This window comes from Chelon labrosus (genome assembly GCF_963514085.1).
Source record: "Chelon labrosus genome assembly, chromosome: 12".
Classification (NCBI taxonomy): Eukaryota; Metazoa; Chordata; class Actinopteri; order Mugiliformes; family Mugilidae; genus Chelon; species Chelon labrosus.
This window is the reverse complement of record NC_140345.1, coordinates 17,794,241-17,809,313: the sequence shown is the minus strand read 5'-3', so window position 1 is coordinate 17,809,313 and position 15,073 is coordinate 17,794,241. Positions and strand designations below refer to the sequence as shown.

General features: G+C 44.4%; 1 protein-coding gene across 1 annotated transcript in view; it reads left to right on the top strand.

Moving 5' to 3' along the window:
* Window positions 1-5,308: 5,308 nt before the first annotated feature.
* LOC311497373 (RNA-binding motif, single-stranded-interacting protein 3-like) overlaps window positions 5,309-15,073 on the top strand; it is a 109,610-nt gene continuing 99,845 nt past the window's right edge. The window contains exon 1 of the mRNA XM_084557653.1: window positions 5,309-5,454. Within this exon, the coding sequence (XP_084413779.1) occupies window positions 5,380-5,454 (75 nt within the window). The 5' untranslated portion in view covers window positions 5,309-5,379. The remainder of the gene's footprint in view (window positions 5,455-15,073) is intronic.

The window sequence follows — 15,073 nt, the reverse complement described above, 5'->3', positions numbered from 1 at the left end:
ATGGTGTCGCTGAGTGAATGCATAATCTTCCTCCATCAAGCGACTTAGCTCTGCGCGCGTATAACCCCCACGACTGCAAAGATCCATGAATGCGCTCTCCTTAACTTAAAGTGCAACATAATCAATAAAGCCTGTTTTGCTTGCAGCACTCCCGCAACTTGCCTGCACGTTTCACTGTAAAGTTCAGGCTGGAATTACTGCAACTTTGTCTCATGCAGCAACTCCTCTGCCACTTAGAAGAGTTGTTGGACTTGGTTTTGTCACAAAATTGTGTGTACAATTAAAAGGTAGCAATCAGAAAATAATGGAAAATGCTATTCATGAACACGCCAATAGGACGCGACATTCAAATTACCTGTGTAAAATTGCATAGGTCTCCCTTGTGCCTCCAAAAATCAGTTTTGAGTCACTGGGTTGTCCTGTGGTGTCTGGCACCAGGATGTTGGTAGTGGCAGCCTTTTGGTCCTCTCGGTTAAAGTGAAAGGCCTCCGTGGATCAGGCTTGTTCCAGTGCATCCCACAGATGCTCAATCATCTGTGGAGAATTTGGAGGCCGGGTCAACATCTTGGGTTATTTTTCTTTTTCCTTTATTCTTTTCGCTCTTGTGTGGTGTGCCAGGCCACATTGTCCTGCTGGGGATGGCTGCCGCCAGACACTTAGGTGGGTGACACGTGTCCAAGTAGCATCCATGTGAATGCCAGGACCAAAGGTTTTCAACATTGCTTTGTAAACAACCTCTCAATGTTATTCATTGTCAGTAGTTTAAATGTTGTAACTGATCACTGTTCACCAGTGAATCCTTTTGTTCTTGTGAATTAAGAACAAGCACTTCACGCCTACAAAGGGGGCAAGTGCATGTTTTTACATTTGCCCTCAGGAGGACCTTCCCCTTTTTTATGTTGAAGTTAAGATAGCCAACTCTCATGCTTTTTGCACGAATCACTTGCTTTGAGCTCTATGTCACGCTCTCATGCTGCTTAAACAAATCTTAGACATACTTAATTGATCTGCAGGGGAAATTGCTTGGAAAATCTCATGGTGAAAATGAAAAAACAGGCAAAACAGGCTTTCTCGGGTATTTTCTACATTTTGGTAACTTCAACTTCGTCACAGGATCCAGTGGACGTCGATCTGTGTAGCCAACTTTTCTTTAGTTAATTCCCGAGCTCCATCAGAGCTCTCTTTTATTTTGCTTTTAGTAAAAATGTATCTGTTCTTACTCAAATTCAAAGTGTCAAAATTCCCACTGAATTTTCTTACACAGATTTTCCTGTGTCGGGTGAGTTTTTGGGGAATTTGGTTGCAATCTCCAACTTCACCACTAGATGCCACTAAACCCCACGGCCTGGACCTTTAACATAATTTCATGAAGTGGTTTTGCAAGTAGTTTCTATGTTATCTTTGGACAGGTGTGGCATTTTCAGTGTATTATACAAGGAAGTCCAATGGTCATTTGGCCTGGCCTCCACTTTGTTTCAGACTGTAACCACTAAATGGATGACCATGACATTTTGTAAAAGGAATTTCTGTCTAGGAGGATTGATTTTTTTTTTTTCCCCCTCTAACACTTGAGTGAAATAGTAAGAAGTAAGTATTTTGACAGTAGGAAGGATTGCCATGCAATCTGGTGCAGCCATTCATTTTCCTTCAGTTTTAGTGATGTTTGTCAGATCAGAATATGCTTCTAATCCTAATTAGCAAATACAACTGCACTAGAAGGACAAACTAAGATGGTTAACATATATGACTGTAATCATTACACCTGCTAAATGGCATGTTAATTATGGTCATGTTGGCATTTCTGCCTAAAGCTGCTCTGCATCTAAACACAGCCTGACAGAGCTGCCATCATGGCAGTGAAACTACATGGCATCTTATCTCTGTTTACTTTCTTTTAGCTGCCAGAGCTGTTTTGTACTTGTTCTTGTAATAATGCCTCTGATCTCTAATTAGGAGCAGCCTTTCATTTGATGAGTGTGTGTTTGTGTGTGTGCACGGAGGCAGGAACCTGCGTCACTTCAAGCTTAAGAGCATATTTGATGCTATGTGTTGGTACTTATCTGAACTACTTGCCAGCTGATGGCTTCAATCTGACTACTACAGCTGTATAGTTGCCTGAGTCACTTCTCGACTCTCCTTTCAAGTCCACCGTGTTCAGTGTAAGCTGAGCCTCTATTTACCTGATGACTAACTTTCTTCCTGCACTCTTTTGGGGTCACTGAGAATGTCTTCCGCTCTTGTTAATGATAATTGTGCTATCCTGTTATCAGTAATCTCAAACCATTCTGTTCTGTTTTTTTTTTTTTTTTTAGATGGCATTAATGAACTGTTATCAACATTTACGCGAAAATACAATTACAAAGATCAAGTTTTAATGCATACTTAAATACCCAAATTGCATTAAAATTACAGCATGCACCATGTGCAATCTTGTTTGAGTATGTGGAATAAATAAGCTTAATTTGTCCCGCGGTTAACGAGGCAATGCAGATGCAAATGTAAATACACGTCCAGGCTCGCCTCCAGGCATGATGTTACAGCTGTGCTCTGTTATAGGTTGTGACTCAGAGATGCCTTCACACCCCAGTGCCGAGGTACGACGAGATTTAAGTACAAATTGTTTGACTAGCTGAAAACGCAATTAAGACGCTAGTACGGTGACACCACTGTAGTCTGAAACCACGTAGTTACAGTATAAACACTGTAATCATCAGCAGTGTACACAGTGTTTACCCACTTCTCAAATCTGGAGGAGCAGTTATGCTCATCCCTCGGGGTATTTATGCAAACATTACAAGAAAATTACGAGAGGGTTTCATTGCTGCTTCATATCTTTTCTGGCATGTCCTAATCCTAATAGATCAGACATGTTTGATATTTTTTTTCCGTGAGTGATCAAATTAAAAGAATTGTCCATAGTCAAATACGTTTTAGGGAAATTAGAGATGCGTTGATGAAACAATTAGTCGCCCTTTTTCATTTTACCGCTCCTTTCTGCTGCATGCGTGACTTTGGAAGATGTTTTGTTGGTAGTATACGAGCCAAACATCTCATGATTGTGTAAACTGACTGAAGAATGCTCTAAAAGATACAGACAGACACGTGGGCAGCGTGACAAAAACCTCTCAGGCGGGCGCACAACGGGACAAAGGCGGGCGGCGTGTTTTTGCATCACGGGCTCTAAAGCAGTTTAATTGCCCGCAAGAAATGAAGCCCTTATCTTTGGAGGAGGTTTTTGTGTTTGCATTCTGTTCTCGTGCCCCTTTTTTCCACTGCGGTGAACCCGTATTGTCTGCCAACTCTTGTCTCTTCCACGCACACACACAGACACACGCGGCGGCTGTAGTCAGAGGGCAGAGCAGTCTTTTCATGCATGGCTCACTGTGCTTATGTAAGAGCACTACTTAAACCTGGTTACATCACATAACAGGCAGCACTGTGTCAGTGGGTCACTGTGCCACACAGCCACTGAACTACATAGATGTTGGGCCCTTCACTGGGTCTGTGTGAGGAGCGCATCGCTGTGTGATGCGAGGCATGCGCTTTGAAGCTCCTCTCAGAGCTTGCATGTGTTTATACGCGTTTGCTGGTTATGTCAGCAGATTTTTACGTCTTGTGTGACAGAGAATGGCTTTAAATCATAATAAAACACTGCATTTATAGGGTGCCAGTAGGGGGGCCTCTCTGTTTCCAAATTATATTCCTCATGTATCCCCTTCTCACCCTTTACCCCAGCTCTTATTCTTCATACTTCCTCCCGCCTCCGCTTTCCCAGCAGAACAGCCCATCTCTGTCTCTCTCAGATTCTATTTAGTGCAAACACACACACACACACACACTCTCACACACACACAAGGGCTTGAAGGAGGGCAGGACCAACCACTCCCACTGTTCTATAGTTGCACGATAAACACAGAGGGAGAGAGACACAGGCAGCGAGAGGAAGAGAGGGAGCGAGGGAGGAGCGTAGCTGCGCTGAAGCCGAGCCCCTCTATGCCTCAGCACGCAGAGTGGAGCAGACGCCAACAGCCGCACAAACACTCTCCCCTCTCAGTTACATGCACAGTCACACACATACCACACGCACACGCCGCCGCCGCCACCACCACCGCCGCCGCCGCCGCCACTGCTGCTGCCGCCGCTGCCACCAGCACCACCAGCACCACACACACACACACACACACACACACACACACACACAGTGACGGCTGCCAGGCGCAGTGGGAAGCAAGCCGTCAGGGAGAGAGCTTGAGAAGAAAAGAGAGGGATCGCAGAGGGGAAGAGAAGAAAAGAGAAGAGAGTTGGAGGGGGCACCTTGTGGATCAGAAGGGATTTTCCTCTGTGTGAGTGCACGTCTGGATAAGGCTAACTGCTTCTTCCTCAGCGAGAGGAGTTTTCACCGAGGCTCTTTCTTTCTGCTCATCCTCCACGCCGGGCTCCAGCGATATCTACCTATCTATCCCCGGAGCTTAACAAAAGAGGGAGGGAGTGAGAGTGAGTGAGAAAAAAGGCAGTCACAGCTTCAGCTCCAGACCACCCTCTCTCCTCCTCCTCCTCCTCCTCCTCCTCTTCCTCCTCCTCCTCCCCCTCCTCCTCCTCCTGCCCCTCTTCTCTCCCAAGCTCCACATCCATGTGTGAGTTCATCGCTGATTTCACTGTCTTTTGAGGATAGAGCAGAGGACAGCGTGTGTTCTCCAGGATACAGCCGAGCTCCCAGTGGGATCAGGGTCTCGTCTGGTGTAAGAGAGAGGGGGAGGAAGAACGAGACAGGGAAACGGATACACAGGAAGAGAGAAAGACCAAGAGAGAGACGAGAGAGAGAGACAGACGCTGGAAAGCAAATTGAGGGGCATGTTCAGGGCAACATAGAAGAAGAGGGAGTCTAATTTTTTTTTTTAGAGCGGAGAGCGCAAGGAACCGGCAACCGAAACCCAACCATTCATCCCTCATCCTCTTCTTCTTCCCTCTCCTTTTACCTTCTCTCAGTCCTCCTCTTCAATCCCCTCCATTGTTTCCTTTATTGCCTCCTGCTATCCTTTCATATCATCCTTTCCTCACCCTCCACCTCCTTCTCCCCCAGCCTCTTCCTGCTGCCACTCCGGAGTCTCTCTATCCAGACCCGCGGGAAGAATGGGACTGAGAGCGTCCCTGTGAGCTCCCAGACAAGTAGACAGACTGAAATTCCAAGTGCTATCTGTCCCCTTCCTCCGTACGTTCATCACCTTTCACCAGCGAGAGGGAGAGCACTCTCTCTGAATCCTTCACTCTCGGAAACAGCCGTCTGATCCAGGGATCCAGGCAAGCCCCCTCGACGTGATCGTACCCCACCTGTGAGCTTCTATCTCCAGCGTCCAGGACCTTCATTTGGATTCCAGCTACATGGGAAAACGTTTGGAGCAGCAGCCAATGTACCCCCACTACACCTACTACTACCCCCACTATCTCCAGACCAAGGTAAGACGGTCAGCAAGGTTGACCTATTTCATCCACCTACCGCAAAGGGAATGCATTTATTGTTGTGTTGCAAGTGCATATTAGTGTTTCTTCATGCAACTCCAGTCGTCTTATTCTTTTAATGAACTTTATACCTTCTCTCTCTCTCTTAACTCTCCCTTCCAGTCTGTGCCAGAACAAGACTAAATTCTGTTTTGCAGATTTAATTATTTTTCATTAATTCTCACTTTAATGAAGTCGTGTTTCTTATCTATATCTTTGCACTTATATCTAAACAAAAGAGTCTGATTGTAGCATATCCGAAGATGTCTCACCAACACTACAAAAACAGTTTGAAAGGCACCAAGATAGATGCTGGAATTTTCTCACAAGACAGCCAGCTAAATAGCGTCGTGTCCCTTGTCCCCCCCATCTGTTTCTCAACAGTGGGGATATTGATGTCACTCAGCTGGATTTTTCTTCTTCCATCCGCTCCGAGCGTTTGACCCCGTCCTCCCCTCTCTGACCCCACCAGCTCCAAGTTCAAGTTCAGGGCAGGAGGCCCATCCTTCCCTCAGCCCTTGTTTTCTCTCCTATTTTGTCCCTCTCCCGCTCAGTCACCCCTCCCCTCACAGGCCATCCCCAAGCCCATGCTCCCATAACATACTACTCGGCCGTGGTTTCGTGTCGCAGAAAAGATTGATGGAACCAGATATTCCTCTCCGATTGCCTAGAGTTTTTTTTTTTTTTTTTTTCCTTCCTTTCTCCAAGTTTTAGTCCAATTCTCGCGTGGAACGCACGTCGAACGCATGCAAAAGCTGTCTTGATAAATTCATTTCACAGATGCACACACCGGCACACGCTCTGATTCTTCTGCCACCAAGACAGAAAATGGATTGCGAAGGCCTGATCGATTGCTCCGGCATCGTATCAGCCGCCATTCCCGTCTTCGTCTGCCGTGATTCATCTGTGTTTCTTTTGAGCGGTAGTAAACGCGAGGCGGGTTTTGCTGCAATATTTAGTGAATGTGTACATGTCAGCAGGCGAGAAAGAGAGAGAGAGGGAGAAAGAGGCAAAGAAAGAAAGTGTAGGAGTGGGATGAAATGAGAATAGAGAGATCATGCTATTGAGTGGACACGCAGTGTGGGAAGAGCAGGTAAGGAAATTATTGCTCGACTGTTAAAAATATGTTTACAGCGCGGAGCTTTTGCAGGACAGTAGCACCACAGATATGTGCGGATCTAGATACAAGTGGTTGAACCGGCAGTACACAACTAATGTAGTTTTTTAAAAAAAAAACAAATACATTTATTCAGTAATAAGCTTCAAGAGAAGTCCACTACAATAAATAAAACCACTCAGTCACCTAAAACAGGTGAATATTTTTCATTTATTTTGAACAAAACAAACCGCTTCCCTCTCATAATTACAAAATCGTCGACAAAAAAAGAGCAGACAAATATCCAATTTGTCATCTTGAAAGCAGTGCTGTTGCTGCTGCTTCGCAAAACACAGAGATTACGAGTGGACGCTAGACTGCTTTCATTTTCTGATTTAAAATGGTTCCACATTGAAGGCATTTTCACTGCTTGTTAACTCTTTTTATATCACATGCCTCACCGCTGCAAGTAGTGGATAATGTCTGTTTACAACAATTATTGCACAGATGAAAGTTGGTGGAGTGCAATTGACAACGAATTAAAATCTAATGCCGTTGATGCTGATCAAGGGAAACATGCCTTGATTAGCCGAAGTATCAGTCTCTATTTGTTAGGTCGTAATTGAAGTTTTGAGTTTAATAATTTTGTTGTTGTCCACACGTTAAACCTGATAACACTGATTCGGCTCAGTCAAGCACAACATTCATTCACTTGCACACAGCGAACGTAGCGGCTCTTCGACTTCAGTTTAGAAACTGAAATGCAATTTCTCAATTAACTCCGGGGCGCATTCGCAGACGACGGCGCGCGCAGATTGTGTCTGCGGCTTGTCGACATCACCCACTTATCTGCTGATCTCTGAGCTGCGCGCATGCACATCTGGGAGCTGTCTGATGTTTTTAAGAAATGCGCTCGGGACGAACAAACAGAAGCTGGGAACTGTTTGTTAATGCACATCTGCGATTTGCTCCTAATAAACAGCGTCTCCGGCGACGAGCACGCCTTTCTGTTTGCTAATCTGGAAGAGTAAATGCGCGTCTGCTACTGGATAATACGAACCGTGTTGTTTTGTAAATGAAAGAAACTCCAAGGATGTAGATGCTGATTATCTCTTGGCAAAAGAGATTTCTGTTTGTGAAATGAAAAACAATTAATTCCTCGTTTTTCTTTTTATTTCTATTTGTTTTTTATCAAGTGATGCTCAGGTTCATGATGAACTTGAACAGCGGCGCAGTATTTCGGCACGCATGTCTAGGAGCAGCCAGTAAAACTCACTGTGTGATTTGCAGGTTTATTGCGCAGGACATTATGCCGCATGCACGTGCAGGTTAGATTAACTTCAGCATTCGCGGCGTGTCTGTCACGCAGTTTTATGTGTACAGATGTCGCCATGTCACACCGCCGTCCCATGTTCTGTGATTTATCTCCATCAGTTCAAGGTCATCTGATTCCTCTCAAGTATCTGCAACAGGCATCTATCCTGGACCATCACTTCATTTCTTATACCCCATCCATCCCTCCCTCCCACCAAGCCTCGCTCCCTCTCTCTGCTGTCAAGGTCAAACCAAATTGGATCCTACCTTCCCCTGTGTACCCTCTGCGCCGCCGTGCGCGTTCGCATTTATGCGTCCACGCACTGTTAAAACCTGCGTCCGTGGGTCAGCCTTGCATCCGTGGCTGGAAGTGAGCTTGCATCGTTGTCCGCTAATTCGCGTGCGTGCGTGAAGTGAATACATTTACTCGCTGTCATGTGGTTAAGTACAGGCGTGTATCCTGCATGAGGTAATGTGTATGTTTCTGTGTGTGTGTGGCCTTTGAACACTGACCCCCCCACCCCCCACCCCACCTCCCAGCCTGACCTCTTTTCACTGCAGCTTGCTGTCATTAAAGCTCTCCAGGCCCCAAAGGAACTGTTCCGTGTGAGTCTGTGTGTGTCTAAGGACCCGTAGAAAAGCTGAGTTATACATCTATAAGGACCTTGACAACAACCTAGTGTTTGATCTGCCTCCTTTGCTCATGACTTCAAATATGAGGGGTATTTGTGTGCATGTGTGAATAAATACAGGTGTGCAGGTGGTTTCAGGCTCCTTTTTTGTGCACAACGGACCGAAGCAGACAAAGACTAAACTAGCTGTGTTCATTGTGTGATGCCTCTTCAGCGCTTTCTCACATTTCACACCCCTCTCTCCTTTTGCTTACTGATCTGATCGGCCTCTTATTAATCTTGATTCCACCAGGTTGAGGTTCTCCCTGTGTGGAAATCAATCATGCGCGTGTATGTGCGCCGCCTCCGCCGCCTTACAACGCCAGCGTTTAAACCGACACCCTTCCTCACGCTCGGGCACCGCCTTCCCACAAAGGCAGTTATGAAATGACTAGCTTAAACCAACAATGCTTTGCCAGATGACGGAGGGTGTGTAAGTGCGTGGCTGTTAAACAGAGATTTGTTCTTGCTCTTCCTCCATAATGGGCTATAGGTACGGTTAATGCACATTAGCAGGCGCTGGGAAGGGGCAGCAGGCCCTCGTATACGAGCCAAGTGGCCCTTAATCATTGCTATGAGAGGGTATGAGGGGATCAGTGGGAGGGTTAATGCTCAAGCGCAGCTGCATCCTTGCGTTCTCTGTGTGATTTGTAAAAATTTAACCAGAGGGAGGGGGGGTAACCAAGCTCAAATCTGTCATTCTTAAGCACATTTACGATGTTCTAAATTGCCCCTGTGAGATGGTTCCAGTTGGTATATGTTGGGTAGGTCATAATTAATTATTGACTGGTAGGGTTTTCCAAAATTAGAAAATTCCAAACAGGATCAGATGAAAGCAAAAAACTACATTTTGAAGCCTGTTATTGAGTTTTGAGTCTTTCCCCATTCTTGTGTTGGGATGTGCCATCACACACAGCCACAACTACAAAATCTTCCATTCATAAGATGGCATTCATGATATAGATCGACTATTGGTTTCAAGGCAAGTTTGCTCTTTCCAACCCAGAAGTTTCTCAGCATTATAAAACTTTCATCTACGTCTGCTTTCACACCTAGGTCGTTGTTCCCAAGCCGTAAGTGTTTTCCCGCCAGGTCGGTTCCTTTGGGCTCGTGTGAACATAGCGACTGCACTCCATTCCTCAAAACATCAAGCAAGCTGAGCCTGGTTATAGAGAATAGTCTAAGCCTTCTTGAAATAGCTCTCTGGAACAATATGTTTGCAGTGAGAACCTACAAACTGATATGACCAACTATTAATAGGCTTATGATAATATAGCCAGGCAGTTTACCTGACGCAGTAGGTCTTTGTATATCTCCAGAGCGTGTGTTCTCCTTTGGGGGTGTCTGGCTGCCGCAGTGCTTCTTCTCAGCATTTACAGTAGATGTTCTGAAACAGGACACTCGTACGTGAACCATAGATCAGCACTAAATGCCAGTGCGCACACTCTGAAATCCAAATTTCCTGCAAAACTCCAACCGATCACCAAACAGTATGCAAGCGCGCAGTGTTGATTGTGATCGCTTTGTCTTTATGCCTTTGTTTGATCTTAAACATTTTTTGCTCTATTTGATTTCATGCCTTTTGTGGGAGCTTTCATCCGTGCACGCATGCACAGAGGCGCTATTCATGTTTTTTTTGTTTTTTTTTAGCTGACGGTGGTTGACTGAGGCCGTGAATGTTTGATAATAATCGCTCAGGGCAAGATAAGAGGGGCTAACAGAGAAAAAGAAAAAAAAAAAAAGTCGCATTATCAACCAGCCGATCATTACTTCACTGCAGATCAGTGTGCTAATATGCTCAGCGGCACACAAGGAGCTTTAATTAGGCTAATGAGAAACAGCATTCAGCTGATATCAAAGTAATGACACATGCGGACACGCCTGGACATCTAAATAGAATATTCCATCCCCTTCAAAAACGAGCCGTTCACATTCAATTACTCTCTATTATCCGCTAGATAAATGTGGTCAGTGGTCGGCTTGTCTGTGATGAGTGAACATCACGAGGGCGGGAGGATGAGGGACACACGCACGCACAGTATGAATATACGCATGTGTAAATATAAAGAAAAGACACCAAATAAACTGATCAACTCATTTGCCGATCTTCCGTTTCAGATTGCCGCCTTCCTTCATTCCCTGCCTCCTTCCAAGCTTCTGCTCTTCCTTTTGTCAAACAAAGTACTTCCCCTTAGCCGAAACGTGGCCGTAAATTATGCAGCACACATCTCACGCACGTACCGGCCCTGAAAATTGTGTGTTTAGTGTGCAAAGTAAACCGAGGGTATAGAGTTTATGGCCCTGCGTGCGTTCTGCTCGGGCCCTGTTTCTCCTCACACATCTGCCTGCCCGCGTGACTTGTAGTTTTACAACCAACAATATTACTATCTGCATGTTGTTTAAAGACCCAGCTATTCTGTTTGGATCCCAGCTCTGATCTCGACAGCGTCATATGCCAGCGTAGAGTAGAGAGGATGGCCTTATGTTGCCTTCTTCTAATGCTTCTTCTTGCTTTACTATCTTTCTCTCTTTCCCTGCCTCTCTCCCACTGTGTTCTGGGCTCCCTCTCTCTCTCTCTCCCTCTCTCCTACCATCTGTTCAGTTTGCTGGGCCCGGGTAGTTTTTACTGCTTAAAAGGGACTCTCCTATCCACCCATATATGTCCATTTATTATTCTCCGTGGGCTGTTCTATTCTTGTCCTCGTACAGTAGCGGACACTGACCACTGCCTCACTATGCTGAATAAGAGTGAAAAAAGCTTCAGCGGGTCAGTGCATGCACAGCGAGGCTCAACCCTGCCAGTTTTGTAATAGAAAAATATGTGCAAGAGGGAGGGGGAGAAAAGGAGGATAGAGGGATGTGAAGAAGAGTAGAGTGAGACATATCAAAAAGAGAACAGATGGCTGTGGCAAAAAGAATTCAAAAGAGAGGGAAAAAAAAGAAATAGCGATCCAAAGGGAAATAAAGAGCAATGCAGTGAAGGAGACAGAAGTTGTAGGCTGGGTCAGGGAATAATGGTGCTGCTGCATTTTTAATAGTTGGCCACTTTGTAGCGACCCCTGTCTAATGGATTCTCTGCCTCTTAAAAGCTCCTGTCAGAGCCCTCTACCTCAAACAGTTACGGAAATTGCTGAGGGCTCCAGTAGTCCCCAAGACTTCCTCGGAGAATGTTGTCTGGCAGCAGACATAATACCAGTTAGTGCACAGATGTTTTGGGCAAATCGCTTTTAAAGCTAAATTTACTTTGAGGAATTGGCAACTGAAACACGGAGGGCTTAAAAATGTCCAAGGCTCGCGCTGATATCACAACTCTTTGAGATGTACAGCTCTGGCCATCAGCGCGCTGCCTTTTAGGGCGCCGTGCTAAGTGCCTGACAAAGACTTTATTGGTGGGATGAAAAGGGAGAGACAAAGAGCACAACCTCTAGCTGTTGGCTATTTTAAGTGTGTGCGTGTATGTGTGTAACTCAGTGTAGAGGGTATGGCCCCCGGCCATGAGGCTGATCTAGTTTCTGGAGATAGGAGATGGTTGTGTTCAGGCTTTTTTTTTTTTTACAAATCTTATCTTCTTTATGGACAGTCATCTTCAAATATACGTTAAATAGAGGATATTAAAACAACTTAATCCCAATTCATGAAAAATGCCTGGAAAGATGGTATTTAAATGCATTGTTGAAGATAGTAGTAATTGATTTACTGTGTACTTCTGACCCAGTGAGCGTCTATCAGCCAGAACTAGGAGGGTTTTAAAAGACTATACAGACGCCATCCATATAGAATGATATAGTGTGTTGAGTCCCTTTATACTGGATCCAGAAGCTCATCCTATATAAGACTGATTAAATACGTTTCATTTTCATGACTAATACGTAGAGCCTTAGAGCCTCAACTTTGCTAAATAAATTTTGTTCATTGATGTGTTGGGTTTCTTGTTTCTTGTGTGCATGTTAATGCTTACAGAATGGAAGAATGGGAAATGGGCCAAAAGGGCCTTACACACGGGTAGACAGTTTCTATATTAATTACATCTACACCTGCATACTGTTAGATGGCATGACTGACCGTATGCATTTCGAAATCTGCTATTTCATATTGTTAGATGGGAATGTTAGCCATGTATACATGGCAACGTGCAAGCAATGTGTTCTCTGCATTTAACCCATCTATTTGCACACACACAGGGAGTAGTTAGTAGCCATGCAAGGTGACTGGGTGCAGTATTTGGGGTCAGGTGCCTTGCTCAAGGGCTCTTAAGCCATGGATGTAGAAGGGTCTGATGAAGATCCCATAGGATCGAAACGTTGCCTGTTTAAAATAAATAAATTGCACTTGGAGCATACACAATGTGCAGACCACACTTTTTTTCAATGTAGAAGGGATTGAACCAGGGACCTTTAGATCTTCAGTGTAATGGTCAATGCTTTAGTTAGAGCATTATACTGAAGATCTAAATACTTTTAGTATTTCCTTACTTGTAAATACTAAAAGTAGTAGTATATTTCAACACCTAATCATTATGTGCACAAAATGACGTGTGTGATGTCCTTAGTTTCCAAGTCTCTCTTTTTTTTTCTTTTTTCATTCATTGTGTGAACTCCCTGATGGGAGAGTGACGGGGCGGGGTGTGGCGGTTTGAGCGTCGGTGGGTGAGTGATCCCTGCACCGGGGACCAGAGAGATAATTGAAAAGAAAGGCCTGGGGGATTTTCCCCATATGTTGTTCCTTACCCTACTTAGCTGCAGCGTCTTCGTGTCTCCGACTCGCTTCTCTTTTTGCTCTCGCTGTTCTTTGTGTGTCTCCTGGTCTATTCTTGTCTCAAGGCAGTGCAGGTCAGACGTGTCATTTGGAAAATTCCACGCTTAAATACCTTTTCAGTATCTTTACATTTTGCAGAATGCCTTTTAACACAATTTGCAGGATGAAATAAACCGGCTATTTATGGAGAGAGAAGTGCCATGAGGTTTTATCGTACGCAAAGCCGCTTTTGAAGCGTTACACATTTTGAAGTATTGCATTAGAAAAAGGTCAGTGGAAAAGGCAAAATTAAAGAAAACATCACTGCGAAAACGGTTTTACACTCACTTGAGAGCTTAATATGCTTAACAGGAGATGGAAACTATTTTCCAATGTCAAAGCAAACATTTAATTCACATGACTGATAAGCTATTTCAGTTTCTGGAGAAAAAGAAGAAGAACAGTGTGTATAGTGCCTGACATGTCTTATGACTGCGACGAGAATCATTACATTTCTTTCTTTCTTTGTCTTTGTCTTTGGACAGTATGAGACATGGCCATATTAGCTGAAAGTTGGGAAAGTTGAAATGAATCCTACAGCCTTCTCTCAATTTTTCATCCCTCGAGTCGACTAGTTTTGCTTCTTCTTCTCCATCGTCTTTTTTTGTGATTTTGTTTTTGGTTCCAATGACATGACATATACCACCACCTTCTGAAGACACTACACAGCCTAGTTGTGGGAATTGTGCTTAATTTAAATTTCCTCTGTGGGTTATCTTTTTGTGCAAAAGTTTCCATCACATTTTTTTTTTTTTTTAACAGTTATATGGAAACCTGGCTATAGACGGTGTAAAGAGAGTCTGACATTTCAGCGAACGCCTGTGTGACGGATAACCTTTTGGCAGAATGACCAGTTTCTTCAAAGTTTCCGACGTCAACTGCATCAGACTGTAAAACTTTTGCCCACCTCATATCTTTTCAAAAAAAGAACGCGTGCCTTCACAGTGTTACACAGTCAGAAAGGGAATGTATATGGAATTGGTGCGGGGGATATACTGTACGTAAGTGTGACGTTACCCACTCATGTCTATAACCTTGAAGCACACATCAAGGTTATACCCCACAAAAAGGGATCTTGGTATTTACAGAGATTTCTCACAAGGCTTTTCTGGGTCAAATAACTGCACGCCACTAGGATTTTAGGTGTGCGTCAGTGTATTGTGTTTGAATACGCGTATTTGTGTTTGCTGAGCGAGCACTGGCTTGCTTGCGAGCAACGTGTGCATTGAAGGAAATCTGTCACACTGCGAGCACAAGTTTTCAACAAAGTGCGAAATGTATATTGTGCAAAAGCCTTCATCAACCAGGAATGAGCACTAAATATACGGTACCTCAAGCTACTCAACAAATAATGAAATCTTCCCCTTCTGCAGAATTCAAGTACATACAGCGATTAGTTCTGCCCTCCAATAATCCTATTTCTAGTAGAACAACTTGAAGATGTGCAAACTGGTATAAAAAAATATTTAAAAAGTCTCAGATCTGTGTCCTTGGCATTGAATATCAATATACTATTTCGAGAGATCCGGAGATACTTTCAGATCTTACTGTAGCTCATATGACTGTTGGAGAAAGTATTAACTCTTTTGCGGGTCCCTACTGCAGAACAATCGCAGTTCTTAGATCTCTCAAGGTGCCTCGGGTTTCTCCAGAAAAGATTAATTCCTGGGAAGTTATCTTGTCTCTTCTTACCGGCTACTAA